This window comes from Etheostoma cragini, chromosome 1, assembly GCF_013103735.1.
Source record: "Etheostoma cragini isolate CJK2018 chromosome 1, CSU_Ecrag_1.0, whole genome shotgun sequence".
Lineage (NCBI taxonomy): Eukaryota > Metazoa > Chordata > Actinopteri > Perciformes > Percidae > Etheostoma > Etheostoma cragini.
Genome location: NC_048407.1, coordinates 32,839,701 through 32,861,429, shown reverse-complemented (window position 1 = coordinate 32,861,429; position 21,729 = coordinate 32,839,701). Strand labels below are relative to the sequence as shown.

General features: G+C 40.6%; 1 protein-coding gene across 4 annotated transcripts in view; it reads left to right on the top strand.

Annotated features, from left to right (window-relative positions):
- Positions 1-21,173, top strand: part of LOC117935241 (multiple epidermal growth factor-like domains protein 11) — a 145,062-nt gene extending 123,889 nt beyond the window's left edge. For 2 of the 4 annotated variants that reach the window (XM_034857391.1, XM_034857460.1), the window contains exons 17-26: positions 6,537-6,665; positions 7,504-7,632; positions 11,172-11,300; positions 11,900-12,028; positions 12,922-13,155; positions 14,579-14,733; positions 16,690-16,759; positions 17,341-17,394; positions 19,476-19,694; positions 20,888-21,173. In XM_034857391.1, the coding sequence (XP_034713282.1) occupies positions 6,537-6,665; positions 7,504-7,632; positions 11,172-11,300; positions 11,900-12,028; positions 12,922-13,155; positions 14,579-14,733; positions 16,690-16,759; positions 17,341-17,394; positions 19,476-19,694; positions 20,888-21,072 (1,433 nt within the window). In that variant the 3' untranslated portion in view covers positions 21,073-21,173. The remainder of the gene's footprint in view (positions 1-6,536; positions 6,666-7,503; positions 7,633-11,171; positions 11,301-11,899; positions 12,029-12,921; positions 13,156-14,578; positions 14,734-16,689; positions 16,760-17,340; positions 17,395-19,475; positions 19,695-20,887) is intronic. The other 2 variants (XM_034857535.1, XM_034857623.1) reach the window with 2 other exon arrangements.
- Positions 21,174-21,729: the final 556 nt, after the last annotated feature.

The window sequence follows — 21,729 nt, the reverse complement described above, 5'->3', positions numbered from 1 at the left end:
ACACGTGTTAAACCCGCCAATAGCACGCCAGGTAAATAAGCCAGTTTGTGATTGGTTCCCGCAAAATTGGGAGCTGAAGCAGGAGAACTAACCCTCCTGTTGCCCTTGGTTCAAATTTGACCCCTTTAAAAAATGTTTATTTCTGAAATCTAGGTTTCTTTTTAACCAAATTACCATTAAAAAATGGATTGGATTCCATTCAATGTTCTTTGCAAATGCAATTGATCACATTCCTTCCTCTGATCTTAACTATTAGTCAAAATAATTCATAATTTCTGCTTTTTTAATTCAAATAGTCAATATCATTCTATACAAATGAGGGTTATTGACCATGAATTCCAAGAAGTACTGTAAAACCAGTGTTAGTAAGCTGGTGTTAGTGAAAACAAAACAAAAAAAGTCTGAAAAGGGGACGAAAATGTCAAATTTATGTTAATTTTTGACCCGGGAGGACAATACGAGGGTTAAACGTGCAGGTTTCCAGAGCTGCAGATTGGGCGGGTCACAAGAGTTTACTTGTCTAAAATAATAGCTTTTATTTCAATAACATTGTTATTGTGGTCGTTAGGAGCCCAAATCGTAATTGCACAGCCTTAGGTTCACAACATCAGTAGGATTTGTCCTGGTAGGGGGCAGGTATGTCCTTCTGATAGTTGTCTATAGATAGATGTTGGACTCTGGACCTAAGAGTTCAGACTGAGTGACCGGAGAGTTTGACTAAGAACTGATTCAGTGCTGCGTTGACACGAGATCAGCAGGGAGCTGCTGAACAGTCCCTCTCCTGCTAATTATCTTTGTTAAACACGGTTTCATTCATGTACGCGTAACACTTTGATCCAAACTTTACAGACACTAGTCACACATTGGCTACTGTTACATAAGTGGAGGGACTTCATTAAAACATTCATAACGATCTTTATTGCTCTCCTATTCAGAGCAGAAAGGGAAGAATCCCCTCGAGGGTTTTTTTTTTTTTTTTAGTGAAACAATAAGCACGGCTGGCTGTTATAAGCCTGGACAGGCAGAACCTGTTAATGAAGACCATACATTTTCTGGAACATGTGGAAAATGTTAGTGAAATGCAAACGAGCGGAGAAGAATTGTAAAATAATCTACATAGCTCATGTATTTATAATGTATTTTATCTTATCTGAACATTACGATGTAGAAGTAGCACACATTCATGAAATTATAACACAGCCGTGATGTTTGACAACTATAAGCACACACTGGATTTTGTATTGTGTCATAAATATGCAACGCAAACATTCATTAAACATGTAAAAAGTTTGCAATCAGCTCATAATATCTCAACTTTTAAACTTTGAGCTGTTTAGAATTTCTCAGGACAAATTACTCTTCCTCTTTCTGTCCTGCCCAGGGAGTTAATGGATGAAGTTTTGTAAGATACTTTTGACTTAATAAACTCATCTTCATAGATATATAACATGCAGTAGTAGTAGCAGTATGTGCTCTCATTTTAATTGTCAATAATAAAAACAAAACAGAGCACATTGTGATACATTACTGAATTATCATCAGGCTTGTTAGACACAACAGTGTCTGTGTCTCAGTAAGATTTTATAAGATTTATTTATTAGATTAAGACGATGCACATTAATCAGCATTTCTGTAAATGCGCCAGTGTTAGCCAGTCGGCTAATTTTCAACTCTAGTCCTAGTTACCCAGCATGCACGTCTCATGGGAGGAAACCGGAGCACCCGGAGGAGATCCATGCATGGTTGGGGAGAACATGCCAACTAGCTGTGAGGCAGAAGTGCTACCCAGCCACTGTGCTGTATTTTATTAATTACATTTGAATCTGAATATAATAAAGTAGTAGTGTTGCATCCTTAAGCAACAGGATGTGCATTTCCCTAAAATGATTAACTGAAAAACAAACTTCTTTTTGACCCTTTTAGGCTTTTTTCCAGAAGAGAAACCTCAAACACAGTCTTCTGCAGAGACGCTAATCACATTAGGAACAGTCAGCAGTGTTCATTTATTTCACAACATTATAAATATAAATAGGTATTTTTTAAAGCAATTTGCAATCAGATTGCAAATAAAAATAAAAAAATCAAAGGTGAGTATAATAATTGAGATTAACATGAGTTTTGTACTGAATGTAATTGAAGGTCATTTGATTTTCCTTGAATCGTATTTCCTTCAAATTTTGTACAGTTTTCTTTCAATGTGTTCTACATTTTATTCTTTAAAACATAAATTGTCATATATTTATTAAACATATAATTGTCCCTTATTTCCTTATGTTTAAACCTTTTATCAAGACTGCATTTTGTACTGAAGTAAATTGTTTTTTTTGATTGCTAAAAAACATGTTAATGTACTGTATTTATAACATCATACATGACATCATACAGAACTGAAGCCCCACGGGCAAAACTCACACAACGCTCACCTGAGTTAAACAGTTCACATCTCCTGCAAAACTCCATCACAACGTGATTTATTAAATTAAATTTAAATTAAAGTTATTTCTTTAAAAAAGAAACGTTAAACACAGTTAACTGCAGAGACGCTAATCAGACGCTAAACAGTTCATATCTCCTGCAAAACTCATTCACAACAACACAACTCTTACGTCTCAAAGCAGGCTCGGTGCAGCGAAACACTATGAACAATCATTACTGAGATAACACACACACTGTCACTCAGAACACACACAGTAAAAACACTAGCATCACACACCAGTATAGAAAATAACAACTTTTTTTATCTTTACAGTTATACAGTTTGAGTGACTTTACACTACTCAATAGTTTCTTAAAAGAAAGGATGTTGATTTTACGACATATCAATATTTACATAAGGTAAACGATAAGGGTTGAAAATCAGCAGTTTGCTTCAATATAGTATTTTGTCTCTTGTAATTTATGGAATTACTGGGGAAAAAAACCTAAAGGTACACAACAATAACAAAGACTAGTGTGACAGATCCTGCCTCTCTCGAGCATCATGGGGCAAGTTTTCTTCATCACATTGTCTGCATCCTCTCTAAATACTAACAAATGGGCTGTTTCCATTACTTTCCCCTCCGTTACATTCTGAAAAACAGTAATAATGCAGTTTTACTGTAGTAAAGATATAGTGTTTTTCACATGTTTTTATAGCTGTGCATGTATCAGACATCTGACATGGACACGTTGGTATCTCTGCTCTTTTACCTGTTTCTCTCAAATGGAACAGTTTATGATTGCTTCATTCTTATTTGGTGTTTGTATACAAAAAAGGGTTTCTGAGCTATCTCTATAAATACCGTACATGTTCACCTACTAGTCTAAAACAAGACACCTGCTTAGGCTTTCAGCTAAGATTGCAATCAGCAGAGTTTGACAGCCACCAGACTGAGATCTGTTCTGTCTGAGTGTGAGGCTAGTGTGTGGTGCAGTTGTGACAGCAAGGCAATTTTATTTATATAGCGCATGTCAGCACAAGGCAACTCAATGTGCTGAGTTCTTGAGACCCAAGACTTAAAACCTCAAACCTTAAAAGAGCAAAATAGGGATTAAAAATAAAGATTAACAAATACAAATGTAAAACCATTTAAAAAATCATATGTCAGTATAGCAATTAAGACGAGAATAAAAATCCAAGTGTCAAATTCACAGTTTTGTATTAAAATTTAATACGAGATAAAATACAAGAATAAAATTCACTGTTCAGTATTAAAATTGAGGAAAAGCAACATCAGGCAGAAAGGTCTTCAGCCTTGATTTAAAAGAGCTGAGAGTAGCAGCGGACCTTCAGATTTCTGGTAGTTTGTTCCAGATATGTGGAGCACAATAACTGAACGCTGCTTCCCCCTGTTCAGGTCTGACTCTGGGGACCACAAGCAGACCTGTCCCGGATGACCTGAGAGGTCTGGGGGGGTCATAGTGTCCTTGTGAGACTTTGGGCTGCAGCATTCTCAATCAGCTGTTTAATTTGTTTTTCAGTGAGACCTGTAAGGACGCAGAAGTAGTCAAAGATAAAAGCAAGTTTTTCCAAATCCTGCTGAGACATAAGTCCTCTAATCCTTGATATATTCTTAAGATGCTAGTAGGCTGACTTTGTTATTGTGTCATTGTGGCTGTTGAAATTTGGGTCTGAGTCCATCACTACACCAAGATTTTGTTGCTTTGTCAGTTGTTTTTAACAGTGTTGTTTGAAGCTGAGAGCTGATATTCAATTGCTCTTCCTTTGCTCCAAAAACAACTACCTCAGTTTTTTCTTCATTTCATTTAAGAAAACTTTGGCACATCCAGTCGTTGATTTGTTCAATTAGTCAGTTTTTGTATTGGACTATAGTCTTCTGGCGTTAAAGTTAAATATAGTTGTGTTTCGTCCGCATAGCTATGGGGACTTAACTTGTTGTTTTCCATAATTTTAGCCAGTGGAAGCATGTAGATGTTGAACACAAAAGGTCCCAGAATTGATCCTTGGGGAACTCCGCAAGTCTTAATTTTATGATCCGATACATATGCTTATAGACACAAAGTAGTCTGTATTCTTTAGATAGGATTCAAACCAGTTTAAAACTGATCCAGAAAGGCCAACCCAGTTTTTCAATCGATCTAGTAATATGTCATGGTTGACCGTGTCAAATGCCGCACTACGATCAAGTAACACCAACACTGAGGTCTTACAACTAACTTTGTTAGTGGATGTCATTAAAGACTTAAACAAGAGCTGTGTCAGTGATGTGGTGTGGTCAGAAACCCGACTGAAAGGCATCAAAATCCTGTTGTTTACTGACAAGAAAAGGGTTGAGTTGTCAAAATACTACCTTTTAAATGATTTACTTAACAATTAAAGGTTTGATATTGGCCTATAATTGCTCATTACTGACGTATTTAGGTTGTTCTTTTTTAAGAGTGGCTTGATGACTGTGGTTTTTAGAGACTCTGTAACAAGAGATTTGTTTTTTATTTGTAGGAGATCTGAAGCCAAAGAACTTGAAAACGTTTGTTGGTAGAATATCGAGCAGGGTGTTAGCATCTGAACAAAGTGCTGTAGATCCACAGTGGTGTGCAGTTCGTGGTTAAAGCCATGGTATAAGTGCGTAGAGTTTTGAAAACTGTGTTCAAGCAATGAAAAACAAGCTAAAGTTTGGTCCATTGGAACTGCTGCTGTGCAGACCATAGTCAGAGTTTTGCACGTGTCTCCAATTGTGGCCACTGTTGTTAAGCAATCGGGAAAAAAACTATAACACTTTTTTACTTTTTACGTTTTTTCAACCTGGACCCTATTCTCCTGTGTTTTTGAGTCCAAGTGACTGATGGAAACTACAATCTGTGACATCGGTCCAGTATTAAGCGAGATTGCTGCAGTCGGCAGTGGAGAAACCACCTATATTGTAAGTCCATAGAACAATTGTCCAGCTTGTATTTACCTTCACAAAAGTGCTCATTTTGCCACTGACAGGCTCAGATTATTGTTCTAGGTGTCGGACAACATTATGGAAAGGATTTCTAAGGAGGTTAACCTTTCTGTTAAAGAGAAAGATCCTTTTTTTTTTAAACAAAAAAACATCCGTGAAATTGCGTTTGTTTAACCCACCAGACTCCATGTAAATAAACAGTCATTTTAGCATTGTAAAAAACACTTCACTCAAAGTCAACAGAAACAATGTAAAACAAGGGAAAGTGAGAGTTAAGTTGTCTTTCCACTTTTCCGACCATCACACCCCTAGATTTGGTTAAAATAAACACAACATGTGATTTACATGTGAAAATCTATTGGCTCTATACACGCTTAAAGTATTGCTTTTTTAAATGAAGTCTGACTTCAGAGCTGTTCCTAACAAAAAAGAAAGATCTCAAAGAGGTTTTACAGGTCTATCTCTGAAAGGATCCTTTCCATTATGTTGTCAGACAATAAGAATATTAATCTGAGCCTGTCAGCAGCAAAAAAACAGCAGTTTTGTGAAGATAAATACAAGCTGGACAAATGTTGTATTAACTTACATTGTAGCTTGTTTCGCCGCTGCTGACTGCAGCGATCTCGCTTAATACTGGACCAATGTCAAAGATTGTCATTCCCATTAGTCACTTAGACACAAAAACACAGGAAAATAATGGTAGCTACCCTTCATGTACACTTTTTAAGGCAAGACTTCCACTTTCAACATAGTATTTCTACACTGTGGTACTGCATTTACTTGAGTAAAATATTGATTATTTTATATATATGTTATTATTATTGTTAACTCTAGTTTTTACCATCTGCTCTATGTTTCTAGTCAATATTTGTGTTTTTTATGTTTGCTCCATAGTAGCACTTTTAATTTCATAAGGTCAGTTCTGACTGACTGGTATTGTCATAACGAACAGGGCCACACCGAATCTGCAGAGACAGATTAGCCACAGATTGTCCTCAGATTTTAAACAAAATTAAAAAATAAACTCAGATTGTTAACACATCCTTACCCCAAACAGAAATACAGATGTGTGTTCTGGATCACTGCTTTGGGTCTGCTAATGAGTAACATTTATCTTAATATCTAACTTTATACGTCTGTGCGTCCCCACAGTGTGTCCCAGTGGAAAGTACGGTAAAGCCTGTGCAGAGGCGTGTTTTTGCACCAACAACGGCACTTGTAATCCCATCGACGGCTCCTGTCAGTGCTACCCCGGATGGATCGGCGCCGACTGCTCCAAACGTGAGACGCTACTAATATTCTCTCTCCGTCGTTCACACTCGCTCCTTTCTCCTTCTCACCTCAGCACTTATCGACCACTTGAGTTGAGTTGATCGTGAACCAGTCAAAGACAACTGAAAAAAAACCATAACAACGTAAAGGCAATTACTCCATCGGCTCTGACATTAATTATCCATCTTGCATTGATCGGAGCTACCACGATCACCCAATCACTTGTTAAGCTAATGAAGGCACGGACGGTGTGTGTGTGTGTGTGTGTGTGTGTGTGTGTGTGTGTGTGTGTGTGTGTGAAGGCTGATATGGTTTTTAATTTTCAGGTACATTTTACTTAAGTTTAGTTAGTTTTCAGAGTGTTTAGTTTTGCTAATTTAAAATGTTTTATGTTTAGTTTTACAGTAGTTTTAGTTTGTTTTGTTAGTGCCAGGTATTTAGGTCAGAATTTACATATACATACAAAATACATGGTTGGAGAAGTGTGTAGTAATGGCTTTAATGTTTAATCTTTATGCTACTTTAGTATCTGATGGGAAGCAGTTGAGGCACAGCACCATCTCCTGGAATTTCATTGTCAATTCTGTTCAGTTTCTGTTAAAAATTAAAATGATTTGCATTTATTTTTATTTTTGCATTAGTTTTTTAGGAATATATTTCACTGCCTATTTTAGTTGTAGTTGATTGTAATAACCCTGGTGTGTATCTTATACTTTCTGTGTGTGTGTGCGTGTGTGTGTGTGTGTGTGTGTGTGCGTGCGTGCGTGCGTGTATGTGTGTGTGTGTGTGTGTGTGTGTGTGTGTGTGTGTGTGTGTGTGTGTGTGTGTGTGTGTGTGGTATTGGCAGCGTGTCCTCAGGGCTCCTGGGGTCCAGACTGCATCCACACGTGTAACTGTCACAACGGAGCCCAGTGCAGCGCCGCAGACGGAGAGTGTAGCTGCAGCCCTGGATGGACGGGACTCTTCTGTACTCAGCGTAAGACAAACACACACACACACACACACACACACACACACACACACACACATACACATACACATACACATACACACACACACAGACCTCTACCCAAAAAGGGAAACACTCTCTGGCTGCTGTGGAGGCATACGACGATGCACTCTCATTTCTTGCAGTGGAGTCACCAAGTGCCTTGAATGTCTCATACCTGCACCTCCATCTGGTGGCAGATTGAAAAACTACAAATCCTTCATCTCCTTAGATTCCTTCCTCCTTCCTTCCTCCTCACACATTAATTTGCTGCCATGCTACCATTTAAATACTCTTAAACAATGATTAAATAGCTTGTCAGTTTCCTTTGTGTCAAGAAACAAAATCACATCCTTTCTGTTGTGATTTTGTTCCATCATCCGTTAATGCCCAGACCCCATAAAGCCCAAATGAGATTCCTCGGGTTGCTTCCTCACTTGTGATTAAAGGGTAACTACCATTTTTTTCAACCTTTTCAACCTATTTTCCCATGTTTTGGTGTCTAAGTGACTGAGGGGAACAACAATCTTTGTCATTGGTCCAGTATTAGACTAAGACTTCTCTTTATAGATCCTTTTGGGATGACTCCTGCAAGAAAAAAAAGGTTTAAAAAACATAACAAATAACAAAAATAATAACAATAAAACATTTGGCTATAAGAGATCTTTAGAATAATTTATCAGTGAAGAGCAGGTATGTATGGAAGTAGATTATTAATTAATTAATTGCAGAGTGAACGAGTGGCTACCACTCCTTCTCTTCCTTCCTGTTCTGTTCTGTCCTCTTTACCATTTCCTCCCTTCCCCGAGTGAGGACCTGTACAGTCTGATGGCATGAGGGGCAAAGGAGTCCTTGAGTCTGTTGCTCCTACACTTGGGAAGGAGCAGCCTAGCACTGATCAGGCTCCTCTGGGTGCTGATGACGGGGTGCAGGGGGGGGTCCAGCAGTTTGTCTCTGCCCCGGTCACCAGTGAGTCCAGCTTCTTCATCTTAGAGGTGTTGAGCTGTAGGCAATTAGTGTGAAAAGCGCTACTCATTAAATCTGACTTTTGGCACAGCTTGTCACTCCCCGATGTAAGTCGAGTGCAGATTTGAGTCGCGCATGCGTGCGTCACTTTGCGACGAGTAGCATACAAGATGCTAACGAGAGACTTTTTGTGAGAGACAAGTTTGTTCACTGCTGGCTACAAGTTAGCATCAAACACAACAAAGATCTGAGCATAAATCTGAGCATGTGCGACGCAAATCTGCACTCGACTCACATCAGGGACTGACAGCTAACGGATTGTATGTTCCAGCTCTGTTACGCCTCTTTTTCACGTCACGGGTGCTGAAAAGACTTCTCCAAGGAAAACACCTGTGCATCCTTGCTCATAGTTCCTCTGGCTTTTTACAAATGAACCAAGAGCTGTAAACACAAAGTCACATGTACTGACAGGTATTTAGAGACTGGACCATTTTGGTGCTGTCATCCTTAATTGTCAGCATCGCATGGAGCCCAGATGTGGTCTGTTATAGTCGTAGCAAACTCCAGCTTTGATGTAATGTTGTGCCACTTTCATATTTACGTACATGCTTCTTCCCCTGAATGCAACCATTTAAACCTTTTAAACCATAACATTCACTTTATTTCTTTCATATTCTGGATCATAGTAATATTTTACTCTATATGTATTAGTTGCTGAAATTGGGAAAAAGTGACATCACTTCAACATTCAAATAGTAACAGAAGCTTTAAGCAACCTCCCAGTTTATTATTAGCTATGTTAGGTAAACCTCAACAAATCAACAAAATGTGAACATGCACAGGTGTTTGTTATGAGTGACTTTTGCATTGTATTCTTGTAAATATAAGTATAAAACGTCAAAGCTGATTCCAACAGTAATTATGTTTAATGGATGCTTATAGCAGACAGTAATCATTTAAAGTTAGTATTGTTTTCTTCTAGTTTGGTATATTTTTGGGTTGTTTAGAACCCGTCTGAACATTGTTTTCCTTCATTCATCGTTGGAGACAGCAGCTGTATTTCTGCTGCGTCCCCAGAAACAAGAAGGAGGCAAGACGATCAGCCACTCCAGAGCGTCTTCAGGAGTTTAAATCTGCCCAAAATTCAAACTGAGTTTGGTTTAATCTGCAGAGATGATCCATGTCTATTCAACTGGGACAGAACAGATAAGCCAATCACAGAAAAGCTGCTTCCAAAAATCATCTCCAGATTAGTGGATCATCTCTCTGCACTGAAGAGAGGAGCAGCTGGTGTTGAATCCAGGCACCTGTCCAACACCCCATTTTCTTTTTCGTGTTCTTTTGAATGTGCCCGGTTCAAAGGACTCAAACAGGCATCGGGTCCACCGATTTCTTTCTATTTTATTCAGATGTTGAAGTGTTTTACGTTTTTCTGTTTTTAAACTGTCTGTAGCCTTTAGTCAGATGGCTTACAAGAGTTCACATCAGAGAAGAAAAGGAAATTAATTTAAAAAAAAAAGATGATTTCCAAGTCACTATGCAGTTCTTTAGCTACACACCAAAGAGCAAAAGCTGAATGACAGCTCAGCTCTTATAAACCAGCTCATACCACTTCTGATCCACTAGATTATAGTGAGTCTAGTTTTACTCTCAACAGTTTTGCAGAATTCATCAAAATCAAAGTTAATTTTGCAAGATAGATTTATTAGATAGATTTATCATGTCCCAAAGAAAATTTGTCTTGGGCAAACAAACCTTATCTGCTTCCAAACATATTGCATACATACATACATACATACATACATACTGTACTTACCTACATACATACATACATACATAACTACATACATACATTACATACTTTATGTACAGACAGACTGTACATACATACATGCATATAGTACATACAGTACGTACATACATGCATATAGTACATACAGTGCATACATACAGTACGTACATACATGCATTCAGTACATACAGGTACGTACATACATGCATATAGTACATACAGTACGTACATACATGCATATAGTACATACAGGTACATACATACATGCATATAGTACATACAGTACGTACATACATGCATACAGTGATACAGTACGTACATACATGCATATAGTACATACAGGTACGTACATACATGCATATAGTACATACAGTACGTACATACATGCATACAGTGATACAGTACGTACATACATGCATACAGTGATACAGTACGTACATACATGCATATAGTACATACAGGTACATACATACATGCATATAATACATACAGTACGTACATACATGCATACAGTGATACAGTACGTACATACATGCATACAGTACATACAGTACGTACATACATGCATACAGTGATACATGCATACAGTACATACAGTACACAGTCACAGCCTGTTGCATCATTCTGCATCACGCTGCATGCAGAGACTTCTACTAGCAAACAAAACTGCACACTGCCTGTTGTACAACATCATCCTCTTTTAGTCATTGAAACCCGTTTGTGGAGATGTGTGTCACGTACCGAACAGCTGTTGTGTGTTTGTCTTCAGGCTGTCCTACGGGTTTCTACGGCTCCCAGTGTGCTGAGGTGTGCCGCTGTCAGAACGGGGCGGACTGCGACCACGTTGGCGGCCAGTGCTCCTGCAGGACGGGCTTCATAGGACAGAGCTGTGAGCTCAGTGAGTGTGTGCACGTCGCTACATACACACAACGCTGTTTTTAAAGAAGACTCTCGAGGTTGAGCGATGTCTTCAACATCATCGTAAAATACTGATGACATGCTGTTTGTCCCGATACAATCCGTTAACATATTTCAACAATAATGAAAAATATCTGATTGTACTTCATATTAAATGTATTTTAAGGGAATCAACAGTGGTTAAATCTTCTAACATTATGTGTGTATTAGGACAGGATAAACATTGATCTCACTAAGAGAAATTAAGTTTAACAGCACCATAGTAAAGTAACATGGAATATGTAATAGGATATAAAGTTTCTAATGTGTACAGTATATTATTTTTGCACTAATGCGAAAAGGTTCCTCGAAATGTCCGGCATTTAATTTTCTGGATTAATCAGAAACATTGTACACAACATTGTTATCTGGTGACTTTACCCATTTACTATTTCTCAATTGATGTTTTTTTTTTTTTTTGAAAATGTGTGATATCACAATAAATACTACCTTGATATCATAAGTGACATGTCAACACTGCAGCTGTTAGATGTGTGCAGGAGATGTAAAGATGTATGAACCCTGTGCTCCTGCGTCCAGAGTGTCCTGCGGGGACGTTTGGCTACGGCTGCCAGCAGCTGTGTGAGTGTATGAACAACGCCACCTGCGACTACGTGACGGGGACCTGCTACTGCAGCATCGGCTTCAAAGGCATCCGCTGTGACCAGGGTGAGCGCTGTATGCTGGGAGGAAGGGTGTTCGATGCTGCTTCTTTCTGTAGGCTTAGATAAAACGTAAAGAAAAGAAGATGACAAGGGGAACACAAATATATACATTATTATTGTAGAGATTAAAAACTAGACTGGAATACAGAAATCTGCACATGTAAGAGTTTGAAGGTCCAAAAAGTTCAGTTTAGTTAATTCAATTACATTTTATTTATATAGCGTCAAGTCACAACAACAGTTATCTCATTGCGTTTTTCATAAGAAAGCAGGTCTAGACCCTCCTCTGTGAAGTATTGCCTATATTTGTTTTGATTTATTTGTGTATTTTAAAAGGATTCTTCTGAGACAAGTGTCTTTTAAGTTCAGTCAGCACGTGCATAGAAAGACAAATGTTGCATCACTTAACAGAAAATCTTTCTTAAGAGACCGTAGTGTGTGGAAATGCTGAAAATGTGTTGAAAGCAACACGTTTTCAAAAGAACTGAAACTTCGGCCATCACAGATTGAGTTAAGTTACATGCCAAGATTACAAATCCACAGCAGGGACACTTAACTTGCTCCTCACAAATTACATTTAACTGTCATGCACCCTTATCAGACCCACAATCATAGCAGTGTTTTCAGAGGTGATCAAAATCCTCCGCTGTTAACTGTTCATGTTATTTTGTCTACCCCATGCTGATTTATAAGACAAAATGCTAGAGTATTACTAGAGAAACAATACATTGAATAAAATGCAGTATTAGGTAAAATGTGAGGACTTTTATTTTGACACTTAATCAAAATAAAATACAGAAACTATGGGGATTGTTGTAAGATATTTAGCTGAACTTGATGTTAGTCATTTGTAGAGTTGAGGTGTGTTTACCTGTGCCGTGTCCCTGATTTGCTCAGCGGCCCTGGTGATGGAGGAACTGAACCCTTACACGAAGATCAGCCCGGCCCTGGCGTCGGAGCGCCAGTCAGCCGGAGCCGTGTTGGGCATCATCTTCCTGCTGCTGCTCATCATGGCCATGCTCGGCCTCGTGGTCTGGTTCCGCTATCGGCAGAGGGAGAAAGGCCACCACGTGCCGAGCGTCACCTACACGCCCGCCCTCCACATCAACTCCACCGACTACTCGCTCTCAGGTGAGACGTCCGGATCTTTGGGTCTTTTTCTTCCTTCCAGGTGCTTCTCTTTATTCACAGCAACTCAGACTGTACAACCTGTACTACAACTGGAAGGGATTATTTACACAGGCCGTATATAAAGATGGACGACTCGTCTCCACTTCCTCCCTCTGTACAAAGTGAAGCCAAAACATCAAGAATACTGGCGACGCTGTCTTGTAATTTTGGAGCCACATCCACTCGACCAATTGTCACTCGCAGCTATCAATCATGATCTTGATGATGCATCAAATAATTGATAAAAAACAAACTGGTCAGAAAAATGTATAATTGAACAAACACCAGCATGATCAGAACTACTTAAAATGAAGAACCATTGGCACCCAGATAGCTCAGTTGGTAGAGCGGGTGCCCATGTATAGAGGTTTACTCCTCGACGCAGCCGGCCCGGGTTTGAATCCAGCCTGTGGCCCTTTGCTGCATGTCACTCCCCCTCTCTCTCCCCTTTTATAATGTCAACTGTCCTGTCCATTAAAGGCCTAAAATGCCCCCCAAAAAAATCGTAAAAAAAAAAAAAAAAAATGACAAACCATCTGTTTTTCTTTTTAAAATGATTATTTTTATTTGCCGCATGTCCCATCCACTAACATGGAGGGGGCCGGGTTTATGACCTATACTACAGCCACCAGTGGGCAATCCAGATGTTTTGGCTTCACTTAGACAGTCTATGCATCTACTCTTAATGATTCGTCATTAAAGGAGAATTCCAGTCAATTTCACCATGTAGCTCTGTTGTTTGTAAATGTGGAGGTCTGACAGTAGAGAGAGAAACTAACCAATCAGTGGTGTCTACACCGTGTTATCCTCCTGCTAGAGTTAGCACCCAACAGGCTTAAACAGGGCAAGTTTTAAATGTGTTTTTAGCCTCTGAACATGTAAAAAATGTCATTCACTTTGCAGCTTTGGACTTTCAGAGCATCTTTACATTTATTTTTTTTATCAACAAACAGGCTAAAGATATTAGATTTAGAATTACATAAAACGGCAAATGTTTGGCATTTTTGTCTGACAAACAACATAAACGATGAATTAATTACCGAAAATCGTTATTTCAGCCCTGACCTACACTGTAGGAGAAGATGAATGTGATTGTCTATGTAGCTCTTACCCTTCTATCATCTTAAAGGTGCTGTGGGTAGGATTGGGAAGATCCAGGACTTAGGCAAAAAATGTGAACATCAACAACTTCTCAGTCCCTCCCCCTTTCTGCAAAAGCCTAAAAAGTCTCCTCAGCCCCTCCCCCCACAAGGGAGAGCTGTAGTTCCTCATCTTGGTTCCAGTTCCTTCATTTTAAACTGCAGCTTCGGTCTGTCGGTGCCTAGATGACATGTTGTGTTATGTTGCTGATGTGAGAACATGTGCTGATGCTGTGTGGTGACAGCAGGGCTGCAGTGCACAGGTCTGCTCTCCTCTCCAGACACCTCTCCCAGTAACAGCTCTGCAGGCCGCTGCTTCTCCAACCCCAGCTACCACACCCTGGGGCCCTGCACCTACACCGCGCACTACGCCGAGCCCGACAAGAGACTCTCTGCCAAGGTGGGTCCAGGTCCAGGGACTCAGCATGCTGGGAAACATCCACCTGAATGCTGCAGATGTGATTCAGCTGCAGCATGGTTTATGTAGAGGCATTTAATATTTGAGAGTATGTCAGAGATATTCTCTATGAAACCAAATGTTTGCCCTTGCCCAGAGGTTAAAAAATAGGCACTTTATGTAGTTTATGTTTTTTTATAATAATTCTCATAATTAAAGTCAGTGTAAAATAAACTCTAACTGGATCATGGGTTACATCAGTAAGTGTAAAGAAGACTTCGGACCATCTGACTGTTCGATAAACCTCTCCCACGAACAGCGGTTTTCCAATCACAGCTTAGCAACCGTAACTAGGCACAGCAGGCCTGTCAAGCCGTCCGAGGGATGTAGTTAAGCCGATATGCAGCATTATAAGACTTCCCCGGGGGGGGGGGTGTCCAAGTACTTTATTTTGTGACTTTAATCCTGCAATCTCAGGGTTTTTTCCTCGAAAATGTCTTCCCTCTCTTTCTCCCCTTTTCTTTTCCTTCCTTTCTGCCCTGTCCATTAAAGGTAGAAAAAAAAATAGAATTTATAATGATAATACTCGCCTTCACCTTAAATAAAACTAATTTTCTTTTCCTTAAAGGACAAATCCGGCACTAAATGAACCAAGGGGTTAATAATGTGTACCGAGTCCACCGTAATCTGAGATATGTTTTCATGCTAATCGAATGTGATCAGTTTTAGCACAAACCGCTATTTAGGTAATGGCGCTAGTTGTCTGGGAACGGGTAAAATAAAAAGAAATCTCTATTTCTACACCACTAACCAGGCCCAAACCCCAATATGTCTTTCTAAACCAGGGGTCATCAACTATATTTGTCAGAGGGCCAGAATTTTACCAGACAGTCTCCTTCGGGGCCGGACCCTTAAATAAAAATTAAATAAAAAATCAAATTTTGGTATAACATTATGATTGATGTTTATTGTTAATACTTTTTTCATTTCATTACAAAACTGAAGGCCTTTATGAGTCAGGTTCCTATCACCTATACCACAGACAACCACCAGGGGTGATAGATTTTTTGCCTCAACTCAATTAAGTCAATTTTACTTATCGAGCACTTGAAAAACAAACAACAAGGAAGTGACAGGAAAGGGTCTCTTAACAGAGGTAAAATGGCACTCTTAAAGGCTATGAAACGCAAAGTTGATATTGAAAACAGGTCCTTCAATGATGACTGGACTGAAAAGTACGCATTTATCATGCCAACCTTCCGGAATGCCTCACCAGTAGGCTATGCCTAATTTGCAACGAAACTGTTGCTGTTGCAAAAGAATACACTCTGCGCCGTCACCACCACACTGATTACTGAGAAGAGACTCAGTTGTTGCTGCTTTTAGTTGCTTTAATAGTGAAGAATAGGCCTACATATTTTCTCTTTGATCCTCACAATTTTGGAATCCAATCGCGGGCCGGAACGAACGGCTTGGCGGGCCGCATTCGGCCCACGGGCCGGCATTGGATGATCACTGTTCTAAACCATCTTATACATAAACTGAACACTTCCAAAGCCTCATATTGTTACTGGGGAAGTGTTGGTGCTATGTTGAGCCTAAAATCCATCAATCAATCAATCAATCAACATTTATTTATTTATTACTTTACAACAATGAGCTGTGCTTCACATCAGAAACCAAGAGTAAATCAACATATCATACAATAAAAAGACTAAAACATAGAAAACAGTACAATTAGAACAGGTTACGTAGAAACGGGAGGAGGAAATTGTCCCACCACTACTGCAAAGAGGTTTTGAGTTTACACCTAAAAAGAGCTCTATCTGTAATAATGCCAATATCGGGGGGGGGGGGGGGTCTTGTTCCACAGTCTCGGGGCTAAAGCCGGACCTGAAGGGCACTTCTTCACCAGTGATATAATGTTTCTCATGTGTTCTCACTCTTTGTGTTTTCCAGAGGAAGTTAAAGAAGCGACACAGGAACAGTGCTCCGGAGTGGGGGGGCTACTGCAACCTCAGCGAGCTGGGTCAGTCCGTTATCTGTTGTCTCTGTTGTCTCTGTTGTCTCTGTTGTCTCTGCGTCCTCAGCCAGTTACACCTAACCCTAACTCCCAGCAGGCGGGGTCTGCGCTGTGTAGCAGCGGTGCCGCAGGCCCCGGCAACCGTCACGGCCAATCGGGACAATGATTAATGAACTGTTTATTTTCGTGTGCGGCCGCTTACACGGCCCATCCGTTATAGGATTAATCAGATTTTAAATCCACTCTTTCCTAGTGCTGACACAAGATATAACACATAAAGGTACAAGTATAAAACTCACAGTTCAAAAGAAGAAGAGCGCTCTGCTCAAAGGAAGCGGGGCAGTTAGAGCATCACATCACACTGCTTTAACAACTAAAGCACAGCCACTAACCTTTGATCTGTGTCGATCACACCTGGACTAAACTGGGGAAACCACTCAACTATGTGGACTACTACGACTATCTTTTAATCTTTTCCGCGTGGCGGGCGACCGCTGCCGGTAACATTCATGAGTGGATACTAAACTAGTAGTGGCGTAGCTTTTCTTCTCGTTTGTTTTGACCTTTGCTCCCTGGCTTGTGTGCAGGTGTTTACTGCATCGACCGGCGCTACAGCTACCACGTGGAGCCGCGCTACAGAGGTACAGCCGGACCGCCAGTCCTCTCGCTCCAACAGGTCCCTCAGCCGGCAGAGGCTGCCTCTGCCTCAGCTGTCCTTCCTCATTCATCAGCTTTTCTAAAGCTCCGGTCTACTGTCTGTTCCCCTGGAGTCATCCCTCCTGTAACTGCCCATTAGTAGGGTTGGGTACCGAAACCCGGATCCACTATGGAACCGGTTCCTACGCAACATGTAGGAATCGGACCGGATTCAATTTCGTTTCCTCATTTCGTTTCCTTTGTTGCTCCGTAAAGATATCACGATTTCTCTGTAGTCCACCGTTAGCTAGCTACTGTTATTGTTGTCTAACTTTTAAAATGCCTTGTTTTCCCTCTGGGCTCCGGTTACCATACCAACTCAACATCTATTTTGATGTTACTTGTTAATATTGTAACTGTTATTTATTATGAAATTATTGTAGTTGTGTGTTAGGTGGCTTAGGTTAACTTCTTGTATATTTAAGTACTTCAAAAACCTTAATTTAACATATCATTGCATTTAAATAATTTCCAATTTTTTAAAAAGTCCATAAAAGAGCCTTTCTTTGATGTTGTTTTTCGGTTTAGGGATCAAAATCGTTTTAAAAGTACTGTTTTGGAATCGTAATAATCCCAACGATACCCAACCCCAGTGGCAACAGGAGAAGAGGTGCAGCATGAAACCCCCCCCCCACATCCAAAACCTGTACCTCAACGTCCTCCAATGTAACGATAGAAGTGGATGTGATGGTGTTGATATGAACCCACCAGGGCTGACAGGTGTGTTTGTGTCTCTGCAGGACGGACCGCCTCCTCTCCTCTGTGTGTTCCTCCTCTCTGCCGGGGCTCTTCCTCCTGCTTTGACCCCCCCATCACTCCCAAAACTCCCCCGAGGAGTCTCTCCTGCACAATAACTGCATTCTGATTTCCTCTCACCTTGATGTTTGTCCTTCAGCTGCAGCTGTTTTGTTTTTAACCTAAACTGCTTTTGAATGTTGATGTTGTCTTGTTGATGTAACCTTTGTTGTCCAGCGACGCGACGATGTTTCTTACAGGTTAAGTCTGGGGATATTTTATATGTTTTTCTCACCATAAAGCCCACCAAAAGGCCAAAAAACAACAATGAATTCATCACTAGCCATTGTCGGATCTATCTTCTTCCTCTGTGCCATGAAACACATCAGTGAGCCTCACTGTTGCACCGGCTGACATGTTCCTTCATCAATCAATCAATCAAGTTTATTTGTATAGCCCTTTACAATAGCCAAAAGGTACCCAAAGTGCTTTACAACAAAGTCATAAAACAATACATAACACATACAAAACATGCAGATACAATTAAAAGTGCTGTAGTGGTGCAGCATCACTATGGACACACACACTGTAGTTTATCCTGACTCAAGCCCACCCACTCACCATCCTGCTGCCACAAATACTCATAGACCACCAAATATGAATTAATCCGCCACTGAAAATAGTCCCCAATAAATGCACTGTACCTCTACAGTGAAATACAGACTTTACAATATTTAGCTGTCAGTATTTTAACTTTGTTGAATCCATCTACTACTACTGTCCGGATTTTAAAGGTCACATGACATGGTGCTTTGGATGCTTTTATATAGACCTTAGTGGTCCCTAATACTGTATCTGAAGTCTCTTTATATAGACCTTAGTGGTCCCTAATACTGTATCTGAAGTCTCTTTATATAGACCTTAGTAGTCCCCTAATACTGAATCTGAAGTCTCTTTCCCAAAAGGATGCCTTGGTGCAGAATCCCAGCACGCCCATGGGCGCACAGATGGACACAGGTGCCTTTTGCTGTTTAAACAACGTGGATGCTGGACGGTCTTAAAATAGCAAAGACACTTGGGTCTTGTTTACAATATGGCCCTAAAGCTTTAAAATAGTGACAAGTGGAAATCACCATCAAACCTCCAATGACAGCTGAGAGCAGCCTCTTGATTATTTTAACCGCCGATATGCTCTAATTTCCTGTGAATAGTTCACACTCCCACACCAGTCGCATTAGAGTTTGTTCTCCTGACGCAGGGTCCAACGATGGATGTGGTTTTTGTCTTTCAGACTACATGAAGGGCTCCCTGTCCAGCACCTGCTCCATCAACAGCGAGAACCCGTACGCCACCATCAACGACGCGCCCGCCGCGTGCAAACACTCAGAGAGCAGCTACGTGGAGATGAAATCGCCGGCTCACCACGAGCACATGACACACTGCTGTTCCGCCGCCATCATCACCACGACGACCACCACGTCCGCACCTACCAAGAACGTCTACGACATGGGTACGCCAGATCAACGTTAGCAACGTTAGCATGGCCAGATCAACGTTAGCATGGCCCTGCTTAGATCCTGAAGAAACCTCATTGCTGCTTTTTAACTTCTATTGTTTTTTGCCCTGATGTGTAAATAACAAACATCTCAGACAAAAGTATCAATAGAGGGAGCCAAGTTTAAATGTAAATGTAAATGTGCTATATTTTAAATAACGCTTTTCTAGTCTTAACAACTACTCAAAGTACAAATCAAAGAAAAAATTGGGCAACCTGTAATGAGTCTAGAAATAAAAAAAAAAACAATCTGATTCAGTTTTATTTATCAAATCAAATCATAAGAACTTTATTTTTCCCGTGAGGTCACGCACATTCAAACACAACATACAACAATACATAGCCCGAATTAATCATACCACAGAATACATAAATGCTAAATATTAAATTAGTAAAAGAGACTTAAAACCCTGGGGGTAGGGAGACTAGGTCTGATGGATGCTGGGACAAAGGTTGACAACGTAGTGGAATGGAACAGATGGTTGTAGATCTGTTATTATCCCCCCCACACACACACACACACACACACACACACACACACACACACACACACACACACCCCCGCCCCCCCTTTTATAGACACACTGCATGTTGTGTTCTAATGTCAATTTAAGATCGTCATTATCCGATTGCTCGATTAATCTAGGGAATAATCGGTAGAATACTCGATTACTTAAAGAACCGATAGCTGCAGCCCGAGTTCTGATGTTCCCAAGTTCTTACACCCCCGTATTTAGGACTTTATTCTCTACAGCGACGACTAACATCAATCTTTAAATTAATAAGAAAGTTAAGAAAAGTTTCAAAATATACACATTGTTATTAAGCGTCCCCTAATGACATGTAGGAGTCTTGGTAAATGGGACAGCCCGGGCCAAATTTAACCCCTGCTAATAAATTAATACCAATAATAATAATTTAATTCAATATGGCACCTTTTACAGACAGAAAAAAACTGTTAAAAAATAAAAACCCCAAAAAGTAAAAAAGAACAATTAAAAAAAGTAAACAAAACAATGATAGAAAAATTTTTTTTTATTGAGAATTGATGTTTTTACTTGATTAACAACTAAAAAATGGACCAGTTTAAAAAAAAAATTTGAAAACTGGAAAAATAAACTAATTATTTCCACCTGAATCCCCCTCAGAACCAACCATCAGCATCCTGCAGGGAGGCGGGGGTGCACCGGGTCCCAGTTACCCCCAGAACCCGTACGACCTGCCCAGGAACAGCCACATCCCGAGCCACTACGACCTGCTGCCGGTGCGCCCCAGCCCGTCCCACAGCCACAGCCCCCCCCTGCCCGGCAGCCCCGCCAGCTCGCTGCTCTAGACCCCCCCCCCCCCCCCCCCCCCCCCCCCCCACCACCCTCAGACTGGACTCTGGACCAGAGCTCCCCGTTCATCCAGAACCAGGAAGCTGAACTGGGACATAGGATGATGTGTTTTTAGGGAAAAGGGGGACGCCTCTCCTTCCCCTTCCCCCTGCAGTGCTCCAGCTGCTGCACAGCTGTTTGATATTTCATCACTGTATTATATCCAAACTGTTTTGTTCCAATCAGTGCTACATATTTTTGTGTGTTTTTTTAAATTCCCACTCCTCAACAACATGTCAACAGAGGGAATGCACACGAGTAGACCTTGTTTTCCGGTACTCTGATCTCTTGATACGTCAGATGGAAAGTCAAGAATGATCGGAAACAAAGAGTTATTTGTCGTGTCTGGCTGGACTGTTGGACTGAAAAGTGAATGTGTGTGCCAAAGACGTTACACCTGGACGTCACACCTGGACGTCACATGTCACACCTGGATGTCACATGTCACACCTGGACGTCACATGTCACACCCTGACGTCACACCTGGACGTCACATGTCACACCCTGACGTCACACCTGGACGTCACACGTCACACCTGGACATCAAACGTCACACCAGGACAGCACACGTCACACCTGGAAATCTCACCTAGACGTCACACCCGGACGTCACA